Here is a 21554-nt window from a genome sequence, read left to right as displayed (position 1 = left end):
AGCCTGTGTGCACTCTCATCCATGCCACGAACACTCTACCCACACCCCGTGCACATTCATCCCGCTACACATACTCACACTGCACCCTGTGCACACACACCCCATGCACTGTGCACACTCACCCTACACCCTCACACCCACCACACACATTCGCACACGCACTAAGCCCACACCACCCCCTTCCCATGCACACACACACCTGCCACCTGCGCCAGGCACCCTCGTCCACACACCATGCACGATCACCCCACGCGCGCTCCCCACGCTCACCCGTGCCCAGTCGCTCACAGCACTCACACCGCCCCCGCTGCACACTCACCCCACGTCCTGCTCACCCTCCCCAGTCCATGTGCCGCGCACACCCCTCGCCACTGCAGACTCACCCCGGACCTCATGCACTCTGGCTCTCTCCCCCTCACGCACATTCCTCCACGCGGTGCGCGCTCCCCGCGCCACGCACACCAGGGTGGTCCCGACGCGCGCTCCCCCGATGCCGCTCACACCCACCCGTACCTCCCCACCGCGTGGGCCCCCCTGCGCGCCCCGCGCTCTCCTGCTCCCACGCCCCGCGCACTCACCCCCGCCTCGCGCGCTCGCCCCGCGCCCCGGGCGCGCTCCCCGCCGCGCTCCCCCCACGCCCCCCGCCCCGCGGCTCCCCCGCGCCCCCCCGCCCGCTCCCTCCCCGGCAGGCTGCGTGCGACACGCCGCCTCCCCGCCCCGCTGCCACCCTCTGCCCCGGCCTTCCCCCGCGGGCTCCTGTCTGGACGTGTCGGGACTCGGGCTCCGGGCGCTGAGTAATGCGCGGCGCAGCGCGATCCCAGGCAGAGCCGCCGCCGCCGCCGCTCCGCGCCCAGCGCTGCCGGTGCGCTCCGGCCGGGACCGTGCCCGCTGCGCCGGCTGCCCGGCGACACCGGCGACAGCGGCGGGGGGGGCCGCGGCCGCCCATGTGCCTGCGGGCCCCGCGGGAGCCGCCGCGCCGCTCGCCCGGCGAGCCCCCCCGGGCGCGCTGCCCACGCCCGCCGCGCCACCGGAGCCCCGCGGCGGCGCGGGCGCCCTGGGCAGCGGCGGCGGCGGCGGAGCGCGCCCCGCGGGCCGCCCCCCCCGGCCCCCCGGCGCGGCCCGCCATGGGGGGCTGAGCCGGGGGGCTGAGCGCGGCGGGGCGGCGGCGGGCAGGGCGGGGGGCGCGCGGGCCACGCCGGGCGCTGGCGCGGCGGGAGGCGGGGGGGGCATCCCGGGAGGATGGCAGAGCCGCCCCGGCGAGCCGAGCCCCGGCGCGCAGGGAGCCAGTGAGAGGGAGGAGAGGGGAAAACACAAACAAGCAAACAACCCACAACAAACAAAGCGGGCAGAGAGCAGCGCCGAGCCCCGCCGCCCCTGCCCCAAAGGCGCCCGCCCGCCCTCAGCCCGCACAGCCGCTGCCCCAGCGAAGATGCGCCCGGCCCTGGCCCACGGACTCTGCTCGCTGCTGCTCAGCCTCTGGGTGCCCAGGTAGGAGCTGCCCTGCCGCCGCCGCCCGGCCCGGCGCTGCTTCCCCCCGGGTTGCTGCTCCGCCGGGCCGGGCCGGGGAAGGGAAAGGGGAGCGGGCCGGGATGGGAGCTCCGAGGTGTCCCGCTGCTCCCCGCGCCGGCCCGACCCGGCGCTCCCCGGCGGCGCCGGGGTCCCCTCGCCAGGGCGCTGTCAGGGCCGCTCCCCGCGCCGCCGCCTCCCCCGTCCCGACCGGCGCCGCCGGGATGCGCCGGGATCCGGAGTCCGGGCGGGCAGCGGCGGCGGCAGCGCCCTGACCCCCGCGCCGGGAGGGCCCCTCCGTCGGGGAAACGGTCTCGGGGCTGGCCCTGCCTGCCTCAGTTTCCCCCGCTGCCTCCCTGAGCTAAGGACGGGTCGCTCCTTCTTGGGCCACGGAGGGTGAGGGGATGCGGGGTGCACGGAACGCACTGACTGCGCCTGTCATGCAGACAAGTGTCCCGGGATGGGTGTCCCGGGCTCAGTGCCACTGGGTTTGGCACCACAGGGACCCGCACTGGGGTAGCAGAGTCCCTGGGTCCCTTCCCCAGCTCTGCCTATGCCGGGGGGGAGCAGGGTGCAGGCTGCCTTCCAGAAACGGCCCCCCAACATTCAGCTCCTCCTTCTGTCTCCGGCTACCTGGTGACTAGGAGCTCTGGCTACCAATGCGCAAACTTGTGTATGACAGGCAGCCAGGGGTTAACTCTGGTGCTAGTGTGTGTGTGGGGGGGTCCCCCGCCCTTCCCCCTCCCTTCAGCCCCTTTAAATATAATTTGTTAACGTTGGAACTTGTATTAATTAAAGCAGCAGCCGCTGCAGCCTGTGACCTGGGGGCTTGTCACCGTGAAATCAAGTTTAAATCCAGATTTCAAGGGAGGAGAGAGCTAGCGGGGGAGTGCTGTGTCCTCCTAGCAGGGTGACAGTGACAGCCCCTTGTGAGTCGTTAGCCCTCCTGAGCCCTGGGTGGAGGAAGAGGGAGGCAGACCTGTGCTCCAATCTCTGGGGTCCTAGCAAGGGGCTTCTGCCTCAGTTTCCCTGCTTTGCAATGGGAGGACTGGCCATGTGACCCTCTCTAGGATGCCTTAGGAGCTGGTGGGTAAAGGTGACAGGTACTGCGGCTGGCTCAGGACAGGCAAGGGATGAGGTCCCTGCAGTGCTTGGGGCAGGAGGGGCTGGGGATGCTGGCAGCTGGAGAGGTCTGCAAGGACCTGCTTCTCCTCTTGCCTCAATCAGGGCAGTGTGAATGGCAGCAGGAGCCAGGCATAAGATTTCCCCTCATGTACAGAAGCTCTCAAGGGATGAATCTTCCCCTTCTCCCTTCCACTCTCCTCCTCTCTGCACCCATCTCTCTGATCTTCCCTGCCAGAATCATTCTGGATTTACTCTGGAGCAGCCCCACAGATCACCCCATGGAAGTGATGGGATGAGTGAACTCTGGAAGTAAACACATGTGGGGAGCTGGAGAAAGCTCTGCCCCTGAAATCTCCCCTTCCCCCCAAGTGAGCTATAAATCAGCAGGGACCCTGAGGCTGAACCTTTCCTCCAGAGCAAGGGGAGCACTGGGGAATTCAGTCCCTGGCCCCTGAGCCGCTCTGTCTGTGTGCCTGGACTAGGTTTGCAGGACCTGGGGGAGCCGAGAGGGAGAAAGCCTTCCTCCCAAGGCCTGGCTGCTCCATAAGGCAGCTGCAATTCCTCCTGTAGCATCCTCCTCCAAGTCTCATTTCTGTGATCAAGGTTCAAAGCGCTCCAGTGCCTGCTCCTCCCAGGAACCCAACCCCTAGCCGGCACAGGGAAGAGGGAATCCTGCCTGGAGAGAGTTTTCAGCAGACACTGAGCAGTCCTGAGCAAGGAGGGCAGTTGTGCTGAGCTCCTCATGGACTCTGCTGCAAGCTCCTCCGCATCCTGCTGTCCGATGCTTGGTTTGTAGGTCCTCTGTTTGGATGCTGTGGTTCCAGTGGTCCTTGAAGCCATGCCCCAGTCTCCTGGATTTGCGAAGGCTCTGTCTCCTTACCCATCTCCCTCCCCACACCCATTTGTCCTATGTGCGCCTCTGTCTCCTCTCCAGACACCTCTCTCTGGGTGTAATTTATCCTCCCCACACCACATCCACCTCCTGCTATCCCTGGTCAGCATATCAACCGTATAAACTGCATCACCTCCTTTGACCCTGTCCTGCCCTCGTGCCTCTCTTGCACCCATCTTGGTGTCTTCTGTTCTCTGTGGTGACAGACATCAGGTCCCGCGCATCTGTGTTGCGAGGGTGGACAAGGCTTTGTGTCATTACTAGTTGAGCACAGCACTGGGAGCCTGTGACAGAAAAGTGCTCAGCAGGGTGCTCAGCTCCTAATTTCCAGGCAAAGGGTGGGCTGTTTGTTCACATCCCTTGTCCTGCAGTGACAAGAAGAGGTAGGATAGGCAGGGATGGAGCCTGCATCCATCGGTAGAAATGGAGCCACATCTTGCTCCAGGGTCCCTATGGCAGGGGAAGCCCAGGGAGAAACCCCTGCTGTCTGTGCAGTAAACCAGGGTAGGCTGTGTGAGACTGTGGCCAGGGCTGGAGAGCTCCTGAAGGGCACATGGAGGGGTGCAGCCCTGGGAGACACTGGGCTCTGGAGGCCAGAGGGACAGATTTTGCCACCGCAGGACCCAGGCTCCCTGGCTGCTGGGGCAGTGCTGAGCAGTGGTCAGCACTTTGCTGGCTCCATGCTCACGGGCTTCCCTTTCCCTCCCAGCTCCTGCTCCAATGAAATCTTGGGCCTGAAACTGCCGTCAGAGCCGGTGCTGAACGCCAACACCGTGTGCCTGACGCTGCCCGGGCTGACCCGGCGGCAGCTGGAGGTGTGCGTGCGCCACCCCGACGTCACGGCTTCAGCCATCCAGGGCATCCAGATTGCCATCCACGAGTGCCAGCACCAGTTCAGGGACCAGCGCTGGAACTGCTCCAGCCTCGAGACCAAGAACAAGATCCCCTACGAGAGCATCATCTTCAGTAGAGGTAAGGGCCAGTCAGCCTCCTTCCTCTTCCTCTACTCAGCTTTCACTCTCTGTGGTTCTTCCCTGGTTTATAGGACCAGACCACATCTTCAGCATCGCCCTAGGTGAAGGGAGACAGTGAGCCAGAGCTTGAGAGGCTTTGGGTCTCTCAGAGCAAGTAGCTACTCTGCCACAGTGTGCTGGAGCACAGCTGGGCTCTTCTCCATGTGCCTTTGTACCTACTCTTGCTCTTGTTCTGAGCTGTTCCTCCATGCCTGGCCTCAGCTGTGTCCCCAATTGTTTCCAAACTCTGCTGCTTTCCAGCATCTTCCTCCATCTCATGTAGGCTGATGTCATTGAGAGTCTTAGGGGAGGACGTGTGACACAATTGTAGAACCTGAAGGCAGATGCTGCCATCTTGGGATTAGATTTATTGGATATGGTGAGCTTCCTGGCTCATTCATGTCTTGTGTCTAGTGGAACGTAGATCTGTAAACCAGATCACCCTGGTGTCCTGCCCTTATGCTGTGTCCTCAGTGCAGAGAGCTGAGGCTGATTTGGGGGAAGCTGGAACCCTGGAGCATGGTGGCCCAGTGACTGGGGGGCACAGGGATGGGCTGTGCTGGAGCCTCATGTGTCTGCACACCCCAAAGCCTGTGCAGCTGGGAGAGGTCTCCTGCCCAGTGCATTGCCCTGGCTGTCTCCATGGTTTGCCAGACCCAGGTGCCATTTTTGCCTCTTTCCTTGCAGGCATGGCTAGCTCTGGATATGTCAGCACCTCCCTGTAGACCCCATGTTCATGCTCTTTCCCTCAGCAGTGGACTCCGTGGATGCAGAGGGTCTGCTCTGCATGGGAAATGTCAGGGTCCTACAGGAGTTATGACCCAATGGACCTTCTGTAGGACCTCATCCTACTTGTAGGCCTTCTCACCTAAACACCCCGCATGAAGCCTGGCCTTGGTACATGCCAAACCACCCATGCGCCTCATCTGTGAGGCCAAGGTGGTGGCAGTGCCAGCCTGTCAGGGTGCTGAAGGCAGGCAAGTGTCCTGCAAACAACTTGTTCCTCCAGCTTCTGAGAAGGGAGAAAACTCCCAAAGACTCTGCTCATTTGCTCCCTTGGGGAGATAAAGTAGCAAGGTGCCCAGGAAAGAGGTGCCTCTGTCGCCCTGTCCCTGAAACTCCCTGCTGCATCTTTCAACCTCATCTCCAAGCTGCGGAGTGTCTTTGGGGAGTGAGGGGATACAGATCTCAAGATCTTCATTTTGGCAGTTTGAGGCTTAAATGTCTTTGAGGGCGATGCACTGGCACAAGCCCCCAGAGAGCTGTGGCAGATGGGGCTGGTGGGGAGATGGCTGCGGAGGGGAGCAGAGCTCCAGTGCCTGTAGGTCCTGGGTCTGGGACCCATGGGCCATATTTTTCTGGAGAGGCCATTTCCTTGGAGCAGATGCAGTGTGAGGGCTGAGGACCTCGCTGTGGATTAGCCACATCCCCCTCAACGTAGAGCCTGTCAATGCACTGGTGCATCGAGAAAAGCAGCATCTCTTCCCTCCACGCACTGCGTGGAGGTTAGGGCCTGGCAGGGAGGGTGGGGACCGTCAGCCCTGATAAGCATCGCGGTAGTTCCAGGTCCTCTTAGGAATGCGGTTCAATTCTAGTCTCCTCAGGCAGCGGGAGACACCAGCTCGCTGGCTCGCGTTGCTAACACACCCAGGCTACCCTCCCTGCTCCCTTCGGCAGCGTGGGTCCCACCAGGGTGTCAGAGAAGCTCCATCAGCAACGTGGCAGTGCAGCGAGCAGTGGGGAAGTCAGTGGCTGGGCAGTAGGTACCCTCATGAGCCGCAGCACCAGGACACAACAGAGCACAGGGCACTATGGGGTGGTGGCTTCCCCAAAGCCCTGCACAGCCTCTGCTCCATCTCCAAACCCAGGGAGGCTCCCCCAGCCCATCACCATGTGTTGCAGAGCTGGTGGAGCCTTGGCCAACATGTGTGAAGCAATTGCTCCATTCATGGGGGCAAGAACATCCCTCCACCTCCCATGATGGCTGATTATTGGGGTATTTGCTAAAGTCAGCTCCCATCTCCATGGGAATGTCACTCCCTGCAGTGACAGCTGGTCCCAGCTGTCCTGTCCCATCTTTGGGATGATCTCCTGGTTTGAGGAGAAGGAATTGAATGATGACTGGAAGTGGTAATGAGAGGAAAGAAAAAGCTTACAGGTGAGGAAGCGTCTGCTGATGCCCAGCAGGGTGCAGGACAAGGGAGCTGGGCAGGGGACAGGAGCGTGCAAAGCACAACACTTGTGTGGTAGCTGCCAGAGAAGGCAGGGCAGTACTGATGCTCTCACTGCTCTCCCTTGCTATGTTCCAGCACTGGCTTTTTGCATCTCTCACAGGTCCACCTGAAAAAGGGTCATATCCAGCCCATCTACCCTTGTGGTCCACATCTCTCCTTGCCAGCTGTCAGGGCGATGACAGATGGGTGCAGTCCCCCTGCACGGGGTTTTTGTGGTGGCAGGGAGGAGTGGTGCTGGGGTGCCTGGGGCAGCCCCACATACCGGTTCTGGGGGAGCTTGTGGGCACAGCTCAGCTCAGGTGTCCAGCACTGGTGGCATCCAACCTCCTGGCCAAACCTGGCCAACTGTGCTGGAGTCCAGGGCCCAGCACGGGGCACAGATGGAAGTAGGGATGGAGCAGCAGAGCAGACAGGCACCTCATAGTCCTCCTCTTTTCAGGGCCAAAGGATGCGGGATGAGTCCCGGGCATCCAGGTCGTCCTATGCAGATGCTCAAAGCTGTTTCAGCGCCGAGCAGGTCCCTGGGCTGGTGACCTAGCTCATCCCCTCCTGTGCCTCCCAATAAGGGAGCTGGTGCTGTGAGCACCACCTTGCAGCTGTCACGGACACAGATGAGCAGCCCAGCTGTGAGAGCAGGGATGCTGGGTGCATCTCCTGAGCCCCAGAGCCAGGAGGAGAGGGAAGCGGGGGAAGTGAGGGATGCAGGCTGCAGGCATTAGGGCATCCGACCCCGGGGGACCAGGTCCCTGCTCCGCACCTTGCCCCATCCTTGCCGTGCCTGGGAACGCAATGTGCTCGTAGGATCATTGTTTGTAACCTGAAGTGACAGAGCCCTTTAATCTTTCATTCCTTTTCCCACTTCTTCTGCCATCAGTTCAGCCGTGCGTGAATCTCACTTTAAATTATTTGTAGCTGATTTCTCCCTCCCGCTTCTCTCCGCTCCTGTCCTCCTGCATCTCGTGCATCCTCCCCAGCAGAGGTGGTGAGCTCCGGCCCTGCCGGCCACCAGCCACAGCTCTGCCCAGCAACCCAACACATGGCAGAGCCTGAGGGACCAGCCATGGCAACTGATTGAACCTGAGAGGCAGGGCAAATTACAGTGGCAAATGAGTCTCCATCTTCCTGCCCCACTGAGCTGGTCCCAGTAAGTTTAAGTGCAAGCCTTGAGCAGCTAGAAAGCAGCTATGAGGCTTCAAATCAGGCAGGAGTGGGAATCTGGAGGGGAGCTTTGGGGAAGAGCAACTTGGAGGGGAAAGGATGCTGACAGTACCTGGAATGGCTGCAAGGCAGCACTGCTCAACAGGTGAGCGGTGGGAGAGCAGCGACACTGCCCAGGGCCTTAGCACCCCTGCGCTCCCAAGCAGAGCCCCGATTCCTGTGACTCACCCAGGAATTTGTGAGTGAGTAGTGTCAGCCTTCCGATGCTGCACTCACGGGATTGTGAGAGGCTCTCTTGACTCCCTGTTGAGCCTCCAGAACCATCCTTACCCGCTGTCCTTCTTGGCACTCGTCTCCTTCGTGTGCACTCAGGTTCAGTTCTGCCATTGCAAATCCTCCTTGCAGCCTTCTCAGCTCTCTGGCCAGCTGCCTCTCTTCTCATCATTCCCTGAAACTGTCCCCTCCATCCCCTCAGTTCCTCTCACTCCCTCTACATGGTGGCCTGACCAGCAGAAATGTCATCTCCTTGGCCACAGGGCTGATGTAGGATCAGGCAGAGAGATGGATGCAAGTGGCTGCATCTGCACAAGTACTCGAGACCGGGCCCTTTCTCTGGCTGCAAATGCAAGCAGCATGGATGCATCCTCACAGCTAAACATGCCGCCACCCCAGAGAAGGTGGCTGCATCCAAACCGCCTGTCAGGAGCAGGAGCAGCCCCCGGTATGTGCCCCTGCTCCCCTGAGCCTCCTGGGGCAGCTGGGCACCCTGGTTTGACTGGACTGAATTTTGCCAGGAGTGTGCCAACAAAAATAGGTGGGTGACAGTGGGTCACGGGTCCTTGTCATGGCCCTGCTTGTGCATCTAGTGCAAACGCTCACTGCGCTGGGTCCAGTAGGACTGGGACTGTCCTGCAGCCAGGCAGAGGCTGCTGGAGATGTGGAGATGCCCAGAGCATTACCACTTGCTCATCCCAATCCCATCCCCGTCTCTTATGTGAAAGAAATGGAATCTTGACTAAATGACAGGGCTGCCTTGGAGGCTCCAAAGACAGAGGGGCTGGAGGGGAGACGACTCCATGCAGGATGCCTCTAGTTGCTCCAGCACCTTCGGCAGGATGAATGAGGTTTGCAGGCTCTTCCTCCTTAGAAGGGCTCCCTGGGGCCAGGGGCCTGTGTGGCTGTTGCCAAACCTCAAGTTCTTAAGGCAAGAAAGGGGGGAACTCCCCAAAATGCTGAGAAAAGCTGGGCCCTGGGGCCCTGCCAGCCAGGAGCCAGAAGCGAGGGCAGGCTCTGCTGTGCATGGCCAGAAAGGCAGGCGTTAGGGCTACCCAGAGAGTGAGACCCTGGTGCCTGGTTGTGCAGCATCCCAGCCAAGCAGCAGCACCCGCAGACTGCAGCGCCTGTGCGGCCGCAGCTGGGCTCCTGGTAGGGGTTTTGGCATCCTTGGGCAAGCTGCAGGCTTAGCCCACCTGGCCCCAAAGCGCATGCAGGTGCTGCAGAGGAGCCTGCCAGGCATCCAGCTGCATCCCCAGGGGCACCTGCACCCCCTGGACTCCCCCCCAGCCCATGGGCACCAGTGGGGCCGAAGGGACAAGGCGACCTGGTAGAGACACGGGGGTGAGCCAGGCTGCCTGCAGCCTGCAGCGCAGCTCCAGCTCCTAGCGCCGTGGGCGGATGCGGAGCCGCGTGCTCGGAGCGAGTGCTCCAGGCTGTCCCCGATACACACTCGGGAGGTGCAGGGAGGCAAGTCGCGATCTGCAGAGAGCCGTTTAGCGCCTGGCGCCGGGCCAGACCCTGGCAGGTTCACCTGCAGTTTAATTAGGGAGAGGGGAGGGCAGGAGCGGGCCGGGGGAGAGGCAGCGTGTTGGGGCTGGCTGCCTGTGCCGGCCGCTGGAGCAGCGCCTCCGCCTCGGCAGCCAGCGGGGCCGGGCGCGAGGCTGCCGCGTGCCCACGCGCCAGGCTCCCCGTGGCCATCCCCAGCGTCACGGGGGCGGCTGTACACGCTGGAGGCCCCAGGGCACCCCGTGCTGGGGTGAGGCTGCATGGGCAGCGTGGCAGTCCATGTGCCAGCGTGAGCTCCATGGGGAAGCTCATGGGATGGCCGGGAAGGGGCTGCAGTCTGGGCGGCTGCAGCTGGGAAGGGCACGTGGGCACCAGCCCTGGGCAGTCGCCTCCCTCCTAGCGGGCAGGGGCTCTGCGTTGCTCTGAGGATGTGCTTTGCTGTGCACAGCTTGCAGCTCTTGGTGTCCTGGCAAAGCTGGGGTCCCCACCAGCACCTGAGCACAGGCTGCTCCCTTGGGCCCACATGCAATGGGGCCCGACCAGGCACAAGCAATGAGGGCACTGCAACGTCCATGGGAGAAGCAGGGCCAAGTTGATCTTGTGGTTCTGCTAAATAACCCCCGTCTCCCAAATGAGTGTTGCCTACAGAGCAGCAGGTGCCTCCACGATAGATATTTTGCCTTGCTGAAACAGCTGCTTTGGAATTGGCCCTGGATCCAAGATTTCAGGCCCATAAAGGGCCATAAAGTCCGTTGGGTGAATGTCTGGCTCAGTCATCAGCACAGGACAAGCAGATCCAGGCAGTGGGGTTGGGGCTGTTGTCCTCCTTTCCCTCTTCCTGGCAAGATGCTTTGCTTCCCACAACCCTCCTCCTTGCCCATCCCGTGGCTATAGCATCCTCTGTGGTCTCTGGAGAGATCCGGTGATTCGTATGTCACCGCTGAGGTCTTAGGTGGCTGAAGCAAGTGGAGAGCCTCCCTCCAAAGGCTCCGCTGTGGTTCCTGGAGGCTCCCACCTCACCAAGGCTGTGAGGCCAGCAGGGTTGCTCACCCCAGCACTGCAATCCTCTGGGCTCTGCCATGGCCCAGGGAGAGCGAGGACTGTAGCCTGAACCTCGAAGCAGCAACAGGCCAGCATCACTGCTGCGGCCCCATGGGGCGGCTGGGCTCATGTGAGCTCCACGGAACTGCGGCAGAAGGGAGGAGATCAGTGAGACCAGGCGCAGAGGTACCGTCCCCAAGCAGAGCCGTGTCACGCTAGGAGGTGATGCTCAGCAGGATCTGTGCTGGGAAATGACCATACGGAGATGGGACAAGACTTCCAGCACTGGGAGAGGTCACGTCTCAGGGGACCAGCCTGTCCCCTGCCTGCTGCATGGGGGATGGCAGCTCCAGGGACAAGGGCTGGTTGCGGCTGCTGGTTGCTGCATGGCTGGAGAGCAGCTAAGGAAGGAGGAGCGCAGGGACTGACCCCAAGGATTTCCTAGTTCTGAAGGGCCCCAAATGGAGCCGGCTGTGTTACCCGCAAAGAGGCGGGCGAGCGAGACAGAGTGGGTGGGGTAGAGCTTCTGTCTGGGCTCCCAAAGGGATTTTAAGGAGATGCCGCATGGGAAAATGTTAGTTAGGCTGGAGAAGTGCGTGAGAAAGAGGCTAACGGGAAGGCAGGGCTGCAGAGGAGAGCGTCGTGCCAGGCAGAGGGGTGGCCCCTGCTGTACCCAGACAGCAGCCATGCAAAGAGCGTGGCCCACAGCTGTGGAGGTGCTGAGCGTGGCTGTGTGAACACCATCCAGAGGCTGGGGGACGTCAGGGAGTTGGAAGCCACCTCTGCTCACGATGTGCAGGGGGAGCCCAGGAGAGCTGATGGGGCAGCAGGCAAAACTGGGGGTGCTGAGGACCTCACCGTGCCCCTTCTCCATCCCACAGCCTCGCTGGGGCTGAAGCGGCCCCAGTTCATGCCGGGGTGAGCGTCGTGCAGCCGCCGCATCCCGCGCAGCCGGGTGGATGTGCTGTCCCAGCAGCCCCATTACCTGCCCTGTGAAAAATGCTGTTCGACTTGTGCCCGCACGGAGCCCAGCTCCGAGCAAGCTTGCCCGCCACCGAGGGGAAGCTGGGAGAGGCTCCCGGCTGCTTTTAAGCAGCGCCTCGTTAATTTTTTAAATGCACCGGTGTCAAATTAGCACACAAAAGAGCAGCAGGACTTTAAATGCAGGTTCCCAAGATGCGTTTCATTTCCCTTTAATAAGATCATTGCGTTTGCTCAGCAGGCGGCAAGGAAGCACTGAGGAGGCCTGCGTGCTTGCTGTGCTGCTTGTGGCAAGCGAGTGCTTGCATCTCGTGTGACACAGGCCGGAGTGGGGGCATCAGGGGGCTACCCCAGCCCCCGTTTACCATTGCAAAACTCCAGCACGGGGGAAAATGCCCCAAGCCCCTGCTCCGCTGGGCCGCGGTGAAGCGAAGGCTGCTCTTGGCCGGGGAAGGAGGGAGGGAGACTTGCTGCTCGCTCTATTTATTTATTCACGTGTGAAGCGGCGGCCGCAAAGGCAGCGCTGCCTCCTCCCCGCGCACGTGCTGGGCGTTCGCTGTGCAGCCGAGCGAAGCGCGCCGCGGGTTTCCTGCCTGCCCCGACAACAGCGGGAAGGAAAATATTAGTTTCTGTTCAAAAAAAAGGAGGCTCCCAGGTAGGGGATGCCCTCTCCTTGCCTTGGCAGCAGTGAGGGGCCCCGAGCAGCCCCTGCTCTTGGCAGTGCCCCATGCAGCCCCGGCCCCACTACAGGGAGTCGTCCCTATCGCCTTCCAGCCCATCCAGAGCTAATGACACTGTTGCTGCTCCCTGGCGTTTAACGACAACCAGCTGCCGGCGCTGGCAGTGCACGGTGCGGTCGCGCCACACTCTAGCAAAGCAGGGATACTCAGTTTTTCCAGCCCAGTATCACATTTACAAGATGTTTCAAGGCCTGGGGACAGCCAGCAGGGAGCGAGGGGGCCACGAGCGGGTGGATGCGGAAGGGCAGGCACTGCTGCACAACCCCTTTCCTTGCCTGGTCCTGCGCCCTGCAGCCGAGCGCAGCCAGCGGACGGGACTGGGACGGACATGTGCCGCATGGGCACAGCCCGGTAGCATCAGCGCCAGCTTGGCTGGTGTCCCCAGGACTGGTGCTGTGCAGCTGGGGGACCTAGGCGGATGGGGAGCAAGGCTACCCCCGTCTGGGAGGCTGCAGGGATGGAAATCTTGCTCTGCAGGATCCTGCTGCAGCCCGGGCAGACACCTGCCCCCACAGACCGTGTTGCCTCAGGTCCGGTTGCTGGAGACCTGACCTCCCCGTGCTTCCCAGGGCTGCAGAGGGCTCAGGAATGGCTTTGCACTGCAGTGCTGTTCCTCATCCAGGGATTTTTTTTTAATACAGTGGGAATCTCTGAGTGGGGAGGAGCCCACCCCATCAGATCTGTAATGCTCCCACCAGGGGCCTGAGCTTGGTAGTGGTGCTGTCTCTGCAAGATGATGCTGGGAGCAGCGAGATGCTGCGTGCTGGCCTGGGGATCTCTGATGCATCCGGAGACAGCAGAGCTGGGATTGAGACAAAGTGTCCGGGGAAAAGGTGGCTGGGGGCAGGAGGGGGAGCAGGCACCGCGTACGGATTCACTCCTGATCCAGCAGGGCACAAACAGGACCTCGTGCTCTCTCCCTGACCAGAGTCTCCCTGCACCCAGCACAGTGCTGGGGCTGCTTGGCTGCTGCCTGGCAGGGCCTGAGTCCCGTCTCTGCTTCCTTGCAGGCTTCCGTGAGAGCGCCTTCGCGTACGCCATTGCCGCCGCCGGCGTGGTGCACGCCGTCTCCAACGCCTGCGCGCTCGGCAAGCTGCAGGCGTGCGGCTGCGACCAGAAGCGCCGCGGCGATGAGGAGGCCTTTCGTCGCAAGCTGCACCGGCTGCAGCTGGAGGCCATGAACCGAGGCAAAGGCATGGTGCACGGGGTGCACATGGAGCACATGCCCGCCGAGACCCCCGGCCTCCAGGACTCCTGGGAGTGGGGAGGCTGCAGCCCCGATGTGGACTATGGGGAGAAGTTTTCCAAGGACTTCCTCGATTCCCGGGAAACCTACAGGGACATCCACTCGCGCATGAGGCTGCACAACAACCGTGTGGGCCGTCAGGTGAGCAGTGCAGGGCGCTGGGCAGGGTGGTGTGGGGCAATTGCGACATGGGCAGTGTCTCTGTACCTGGGACATGACTGGATCATCTTCCCCTCTTCCCTGATCCCGGGAGCCCAGCATCAGCGCAAGGCGAAGGAGCTTGCTGCAGTGAGCCTGGCTGTGGATGCCTGCGGGGATGGTATCGCAACAAATCCAGCTCTGGCCGTTCAGGAGGCAGCAGGTCCCTCAGCACCTAGGGATGGTGTCTCCTCTGGATGGACTCTGGGGCACAGCCACACTCTTTGTGGATGGGGAGGAGTGGCTCTGATGCTGCTTGACAGGGAAGGTGCTGAACTGCCCTGGCTCCACGAGTGGGCACACTGTGGGCTCCCGGCACCCAACTGAAGCCTTGCCTCTGGAGACAGAGTGCGCTGATGCCACTGGAGCCACTGCCACCCTCACCCCCCAGCCCCATGGTGGAGCTGGAACCTGCCAAGCCAAGGGGAGCATCCTGTCCTCCATCCTTATGGTAGCAGGTCTTGTTAGAGTTGCTAATCAGGAGCTCTCTGCTTGGGAACTCATGGTTGAAAGCAGCCTGACAGTGGAGATGACCAGCACGCAGGCAGGACGGCTGCATTTCCCTGCCCTGCTCTGCCAGGGCAGGTGCTGGGGAGACCTGCTCCACTGCTGTGTACAGGATTGACTGAGCCTCATGGATCCAATGTGATATTTGTCCCCTGTCACACACAGCTAGGCCAGCACAAGGAGGTGGGAGGTGGATACACATGGTCCACGGGCTGTCCGCACAACAGAGGGGGGCCCCTGAGCTTGGGCAGTGGTATCCAACAGCCCCAAACCAGACACACATCTGCTTTGCTCACTTTCCCGTCTCCTCTGCATCATGAGACGGGGCAGAGCAAAGGTGCTGCTTTTTTGAAGGTGCTGGCCATGCCCCAGCTAGAGAGAGGTGCTGGCCTCAAAGCAGAGCAGATCCCCGAGTCCTGGCAGCCCAGCTGGGCTCTGGGCCCAGCAGCACTGAGAGCTACACGGTGCCCCAGATCGTGCCACCTAGCTGCCCTTGTTGAGCCTGGCACGGCCCTGGTTCTCCAGGAGCATTTCCCTGCGGAGCCAGGGCTGCCGCAAGCTCTGTTGCTTTTGCAAGGCACATTTGACTCATTAATCCCAGTCTCTCGACAGCAACAGCCGGGAGTTTTGCTTCCTCCCAAGGCAGCCGCTGGCACTCACAGCACTCCGCTCTCGCAGCCAGCCCTCAGCCAGCCTTGCCCAGTCCAGTTTCCCCGCATGGCACATTCAGCCTGGCGCTGCCGCTTGCTGCCTGGCAGCAGAAAGGAGCCAATACTTGAGCCTGTGCTCGCTCCTCCTCACCTTGCCGTGCCGAGCGCCCAGCCTTTGGGGTGCCGATACACCCCAAGCCTTGGGCTTGCTTAGTGTTTCCTATTTAAAACCCCGCTTTTGGTTGTTTACAGTTTGCCAGATTTTGACCTTTGGGGTGGACATGTCACGGGCCACAGGAATGAGTAATTAAAGGTCAGAATTGCATGGGGAGTGTTTCCCTGGGACAGCTCAGACATCTGGATGTTTCTCTTGCTCTGAGCGTGCTTAAAATGGTGAGCTGGGGACGCTGTGGAGCAGGGGGTTGATGTGTGCTATTGCCTTGTGCTGAAGCTGGGCTTTACTGCCCCAAAGGCTGTCTCAGCTTGGCCCAGCTGTGAATACCTGGATGCAAGAAGGAGGTGACATGGGATCAGCAGTGGCATTATTGGCTCTTGGTGGCTTCAGAGACAGGAGTTAGACTGAGGATTTAAAGGAGGTAAAGAGAGAGAGAGGAGAGGACCTGATGTCACCTTTGCACAAATTGTGATGGTAGTGACAGTTGTGCCCCTGTAGATACTACTGCTCCATGGGGCTCTTGCCACATGGGTCCCTTGATCACTGTGTGAGCCTTGAAGCTTGGTCCCCACCAGTAGAGCTGTGATGCAGTCGTGAATGCTCTGCCCCGCTGCACACCATTCCTTTCCATGCATCACATGTAGTCGCAACATCCAGAGCTCTCCAGCATCTTGTTGGGATGGTGCTGAGCGCCCTCTCCATGGTGCATGGATGTCACACAGGCGCCGTGTGTCTGGATAAGGCTGGTGTATGCCCGGTTCCCGGTTCAGACACTGCAGCACTAGAGGAGGGGACAAAGCTGCAAGTGGCTGCTCGTGGAAAGCAGGGGACGTGGGTTTCTGTAGTGTAGTGGTTATCACGTTCGCCTGACACGCGGAAGGTCCCTGGTTCGAAACCAGGCAGAAACACACGGCTGTTCCCTTTTAAAGCACCGCATCCTGCCGCAGACCTGGGCCAGGGGCTCGGGGGCTGTGTGCGATGCCGAGCACCCTCCCGCTGGTCTCCCCAGCCACTGCTGGGCATGGGGCAAACCAGATTTTCCCTCCTCTGCTGCCCACCCCATGTAGGGCAACCTCCCTGCTGCGATGCCAGCCTCTGAGATTAAGTCACAGCACTAGGGAAATAGGAGCGGGTTGCAAGACTTAACCCCCCGGTGCCCACCCCTGCCCCACACCGGCCATTGCCTGCTCTGCTGGCAGCCAAAGGTTGCAGGAGATGAAGGTGGAGAAGCCACAGCAAGGAACAGGGTGAGCACCAGGAACCAGGGTAAGGACATGAGGTATCTGCTCTTCCTCATGACACAAATGACCTAACGCTCCCCATGACTGGTGGGGTCGACCCAGGGAGTGAGGAAGGATTTCCATCACCAGAGCAGAGCTGGATTCAGGTTGGAGCTTTTATTTGTATCATAAGGAGCAGTTAGACAGTCGGACAGGGCTTTCCCCTGCGGCTTCGCTCAGCCCGGCTGCTCTAGCATCTATCCTGGTGCTGAGGGACAGCGACGTAGCCTAGCGCTGCCAGCAGGGATGCCCGGAGCCGTGTCCCGTCCGAACCCTGCTCTGAACATGTAGCTGGCCTCCAGCTCTGCTGAATGCATTCCACATGGACTCAGGGAGGGAGTTTGCCAGGCTGTAGTGGACAAGGTGCCACAGTCCCAGGCGAGCTGGCGGCAGCCAGCATTGATAAGTCCTGTGCGAGGCTTTGAAGTGGCCGCTGATGCACCAGGACAGGACATGCCCCACCGGGAGGATGTCTTGGCACTCCAAGGAGCCCTTGCTGCCATCCTGAGCCCCATGGGGAGGAAGCAGCTGGTCTGAGCCCTGACGAGGTGGCGAGAGTGCATGAGGCTCTGCAGGTCCTCCTAGCCAGGCAGATCAGAGCAGCGAGGATGAAAGGGAGCTGGAACTACCCATTACCCTCACAACAAAGGCCTCCGATAAAGCGCTTATGAGCGTGTCTGGGAGGAGCTGGGAATGTGTGAAGGAAAGCACCAGCGAGCCCGGGCATGTGCCGAAGCCGGTGTGTGTGAGATGGGAAGGACGTGGCCGGGTAGGGGTGAGCGGAGGAGCCCGTTGCAAAGGCACCAGGCAGAGTTCAGCCTGGTTCTCCCCGTGCCATAGGATCCATGACTCCTGGCCTGCCTGGGGCGCCGTGTTGGGCTGGCAGTGGGACCCTGCGCTGGCTGGGGGTCATGCCGTGCAGCAGGAGTGACCTGGGCTCTCTTGGCCCCAGGAGGGAGAGTGAGCTGGCCCTGCAGCACTTAGGATGCCCATGGGAAAGGGTTGGCACAGTCTGGGCCAGGTGATGAGGCCAGCGGGCACATGTCACCCTCTCTGGCCATCTGGGGGATCATCCGTAGCATCGACTGAACCACCGTCTGTCACACTATGGTCACTATGGTCCTCTCCATCCCACCCAGCATGACCCCAGCCACAGCCCTCTGGGTAGTGCCATAGGCATCTTCCCCATCAGTTTGGTAGCCCTGGAGCAGGGAGGGGAGCCGGGAAGGGACGGGATCCTGGTGTGAGTGTGTTCCCGTGGACTGCGGGCACTGCTGTTCCCTGCTGGCACACCCAGGGCACGGCGGAGAGGACGGGCAGCTCATTACCTGCGCGGTGGAGGCTGTTCCCAGCGGGAGACAGGACTCTCAGCAGGACGAAAGCCAACTCCGGCCCAGCCCAGACCTCTCCACCATGTGCCCCGAGCTCCAGGCGTGTTTTCCTGGCCTGCCTTCATTAACATAACTGCTTAGCAACGGCGAGATTTACTCAAAAACAAGAAAACAAGCAGAAAAAAAAATACCCACCCCTACCAAAACAAGGCACTCCTTGCACATGTGCGTTTGCCTTGGGGAGGGCAGGCAGCAAGTGCCAGGCACAAAGCCGGGCACCTGGGCATGACTGCCATCGCGGGGGGCTGTGGGTGCCCCAGGCTACCCCCAAACTCCACGGGTGGCCCCGGGGGCATCAGCTGCTGAGAGCGGGGATTGCTCTGCCATGGCTTAGCTTAGCCCCACTGGCAGCCCAAGGGGGCTGCGGGGAGGGTGCAAGACCCAGCAGAGAAGCCCTGTCCCTGCTCATGGAGGCTGGGCCCAGGCAGGAAATTGTCTCCCAACCACCACAAAGCTGGTGGCAAAGTGCTTCAAAGGGCCTGCTGCCTTAAATCTATTCGCACTCTGTAATTTGGGGCTAATTTTCCTTATTACGTCGTTACTGCTGGGCGAAGGGGTGCTGAGGGGGAGGTCAGGGACAGCCCTGCTCTCCTTGTTGCTGCTCCCTGGGGCAGCTTTGAAGGAGGCCTCACAGTGCCCAAGGCAGGGATGCATGTCCCCATGCAGGGACAGAGCAGAGGGCAGCTGCCTCCAAGGCCACACGTGGACATGCAGCCGCTCTGCACCCCTGGAGAGTGCTGTACCCCTGGGCACGGCCAAGGCAGCACCCTTGGCTACCAGTACGTGGGAGCCACTTTGTCCACTCCACAACGTGTGCGTGCTGGGGCTCCCCAGTGTGGCAGCCGCACATCCAGCTGGGAGAAGCTGAGTGGAGGGAAGTGCCAGCTCAGGTGCGTGGAGCCACACGAGCAAATGCCCATGAGCCAGACGCAGCTCTGCTCGCCACCCAACCCTTCAGTGCCTGCTCTGGCTGCACGCCTTGCTGGTGCGCCCGTCCCCTCCTCGTTAGCGTCCTTGCCATGGCCACCTGCCTGGCGGTCCTGCTTGCCCACGTGCTGACCGCTTGCGCCTGTGCAAACCGCACTCCCTGACCAACGCAAACCGCAGCCGCGGTCAGTAGTGTGTGCTGCCCCCTTGCAGAGGATGGACGTGTGGCAATGGCCTTGCCGCGGCCTCCCAAAACCACAAATCCAGGCTGTGAGCATCTCTGGTCCCTGTTTGAAGTTCAGCTCCCAGCGTGATGGCAGCAGACAGCAATTCAGCCCCCTGGCTCTGTGCCCGAGGCTTGCTCGTGAAAACAGGCAAAAGCCAAAAGCCAAGCTGCGAGCAGAGCTGCCTGCACCAGTTACTGTTGGAAAGCCCTGAGACAGGGAAAATAGATCATCCCTTGGGCTGCAAACCAGCACACAGAAACTCTGTGACAGTGCAGGGTGATTGGGGCCTGCCTGGACAGGGCAAGGGAGCAAGAGATGGGGCTGCTGAGGATGCAAGAGGGGCTGTGTGCAGGCAGCCAAATACATGGAAGGAAGGGTGGGGGTTCAGGACCACGCGGGTGGCCCCTGGGCACTGTTTCCCCCATGCTAACGCCTCACCTGCCCTTGTAGGTGGTGATGGACAACATGCGGAGGAAGTGCAAATGCCACGGCACGTCAGGGAGCTGCCAGCTGAAGACCTGCTGGCAGGTGACGCCCGAGTTCCGCCTTGTGGGCTCCCTGCTCAAGGACCGCTTCTACGGGGCCACCCTCATCCGGCCCCACAACCGCAACGCGGGGCAGCTGGAGCCAGGCCACGCTCGGCACCGCCGCCGCGCTGGCATCAGCGAGCTCGTCTACTTCGAGAAGTCGCCCGACTTCTGCGAGCGGGAGCCGGCGCTGGACTCGCTGGGCACGCAGGGGCGCCTCTGCAACAAGACCAGCCCGGGCATGGACAACTGCGAGAGCCTGTGCTGCGGCCGCGGGCACAACATCCTGCGGCAGACGCGCAGCGAGCGCTGCAACTGCAAGTTCCACTGGTGCTGCTTCGTGGCGTGCGAGGAGTGCCGCATCACCGAGTGGGTCAGCGTCTGCAAGTAGCGCGGCAGGGACAGGCGCCCGCCCCAGGGTGCCCGGGACAAGCATGCCCGCCCGGGGCGGGAGGGACACGGGCACCGGCGCGGGGGGGACGTGCAGCCGTGGCACTCGCTTCCCTCCGCGCCAGGCCGAGCGCGAGAGGAGATGCTCAGCACGAGGGCGGCCCGGCCCTCCGAAACCAGCACTTTGTCGTCACCCCGGGAGGGCAGGGCTGCCCGCCCGGCCCCGCACCAGCGCACCAGGGCTCCCGTCGGCGGGAGCGCGGTCGCCTTGTACAGACCGCCAGCACCAGCACCGCTCGGGGGGCGGAGGGTGGGCGCGAGAGGGGGCGGCTCGCTGACACCCAGCGGGACGGGGCAGGGTGGGGAGGGGACCGCACGGCACGGGGAGCCCAGGGGGAGGGGGGACACACGCCGGCACAGGGCACGGGCTCCTCCGACCTCGTGCAAAGCCGTGCTCCGAGCGGGATGGGGATGGAGGACAAGCATCCCACGGGACAGAGACAGGGGCACAGCACCCCAGTGCAGAGCCCAGCTCGGTCAGGGTCTGGCTTGGGCTGAGACGCGGAGGATTTCCATAGGGGAAATAGGGCTAGAGGGAGGATGCCCAGCCATGCTGCGTGTGCCTGTGTTATTGTATGGTAAGTTATTTCCTGATTGTGAATAAAAGTGGATTGGAGACAGCATGAGGTATTTTGGGGCTCAGCACTCGCGTCTTCCAGCCTGCCATGTTCCTCTGCTCCCACAGGGTCCCGAAGGATGGAGGGGGATCCTGGGTGCCACCTACCCACCGGTGCAAGACTCTCTCCTGTGCTCTGCTGCCAGGCCATAACTAGAGCCCCAGGCGCTATTTGCAGAGGGGCAGGAGGTGGAGGGCCCACGGGGATCCTTGTGGGGTGGCTGGGGGAGATGGTTGGGTCGCGGTGCGTGAAGGGGTGAAGGCAGTGAGGCTGGGCCGGGTGGTGGGGACCCCCCGGCTGCCAACTGCCCTCAGCGCCCAGTGCCCAGCGGAGGGGAGGGCACCACGCGGCTGGCAGCCCGCCCGGGCTGCGCGGTGAATCATGCTGCTGGTATCTCCTGGCTGATAACTTCCCTGCTCCTCCTACAGCTTCGCGCCCCTTGGGGCTATGTAAAAGAAAAAGAGGAAAAAAAAAAAGAAAAAGAAAAAACGAGGAGGAAAATACCAGGCTGGAAGGAAGTGAGCGCCCGGGGCCCAGCGGGGAGGGGCCCCGCATCCTCATTTCATAACGCTTCTTGGTGCATGGAGTATCTGGCTTCCACTCTGCTGGGTGCCCGCATGCAGCCAGGCCGTGCCCATGGCCCAGGCATGGCCCCCTCCCCGCCAGGGGCTCCCAGCTCGGCTGGGGCTGCTGCTCACCCCGCTGGCTGGGCTCCAGACCCCGAGTCAGCCAGCTCCACGGCTCCCTGCACTGGGTGCGCGTGGAGGCACCGCTTGGTTCACCCCTTCAGGAGGACCTCGTAGACGCCGTGCGGGCCCGCTGTGCTTGAGGGGGTCAGGAGAGGAGGAGGGTGCTGGAGGGAAGCCTGGGAGCTGCCAGCGCTCAGC

The 21554-nt window shown here is 61.9% G+C and overlaps 1 protein-coding gene and 1 non-coding gene across 2 annotated transcripts; both read left to right on the top strand.

Moving 5' to 3' along the window:
• Positions 1-1184: 1184 nt before the first annotated feature.
• WNT10A (Wnt family member 10A) lies at positions 1185-20071 on the top strand. The gene is made up of 4 exons (XM_088540343.1): positions 1185-1488; positions 4233-4495; positions 13483-13859; positions 19524-20071. The coding sequence occupies exons 1-4, from the start codon at positions 1430-1432 to the stop codon at positions 19989-19991; spliced, it is 1167 nt and encodes a 388-aa protein (XP_088396469.1). The 5' UTR covers positions 1185-1429; the 3' UTR covers positions 19992-20071.
• Positions 16084-16156, top strand: TRNAV-GAC (transfer RNA valine (anticodon GAC)). Its single transcript has one exon. It is a non-coding gene; the product is annotated as a tRNA-Val (tRNA).
• Positions 20072-21554: the final 1483 nt, after the last annotated feature.

The sequence above is a fragment of the Tinamus guttatus genome, unplaced genomic scaffold, assembly GCF_059628265.1.
Source record: "Tinamus guttatus ecotype Peru unplaced genomic scaffold, ASM5962826v1 Tinamus_guttatus_pri_ptg000060l, whole genome shotgun sequence".
NCBI classification, from domain to species: Eukaryota; Metazoa; Chordata; class Aves; order Tinamiformes; family Tinamidae; genus Tinamus; species Tinamus guttatus.
The sequence above is the reverse complement of the archived record's forward strand: the minus strand, read 5'-3'. Positions and strand labels throughout refer to the sequence as shown.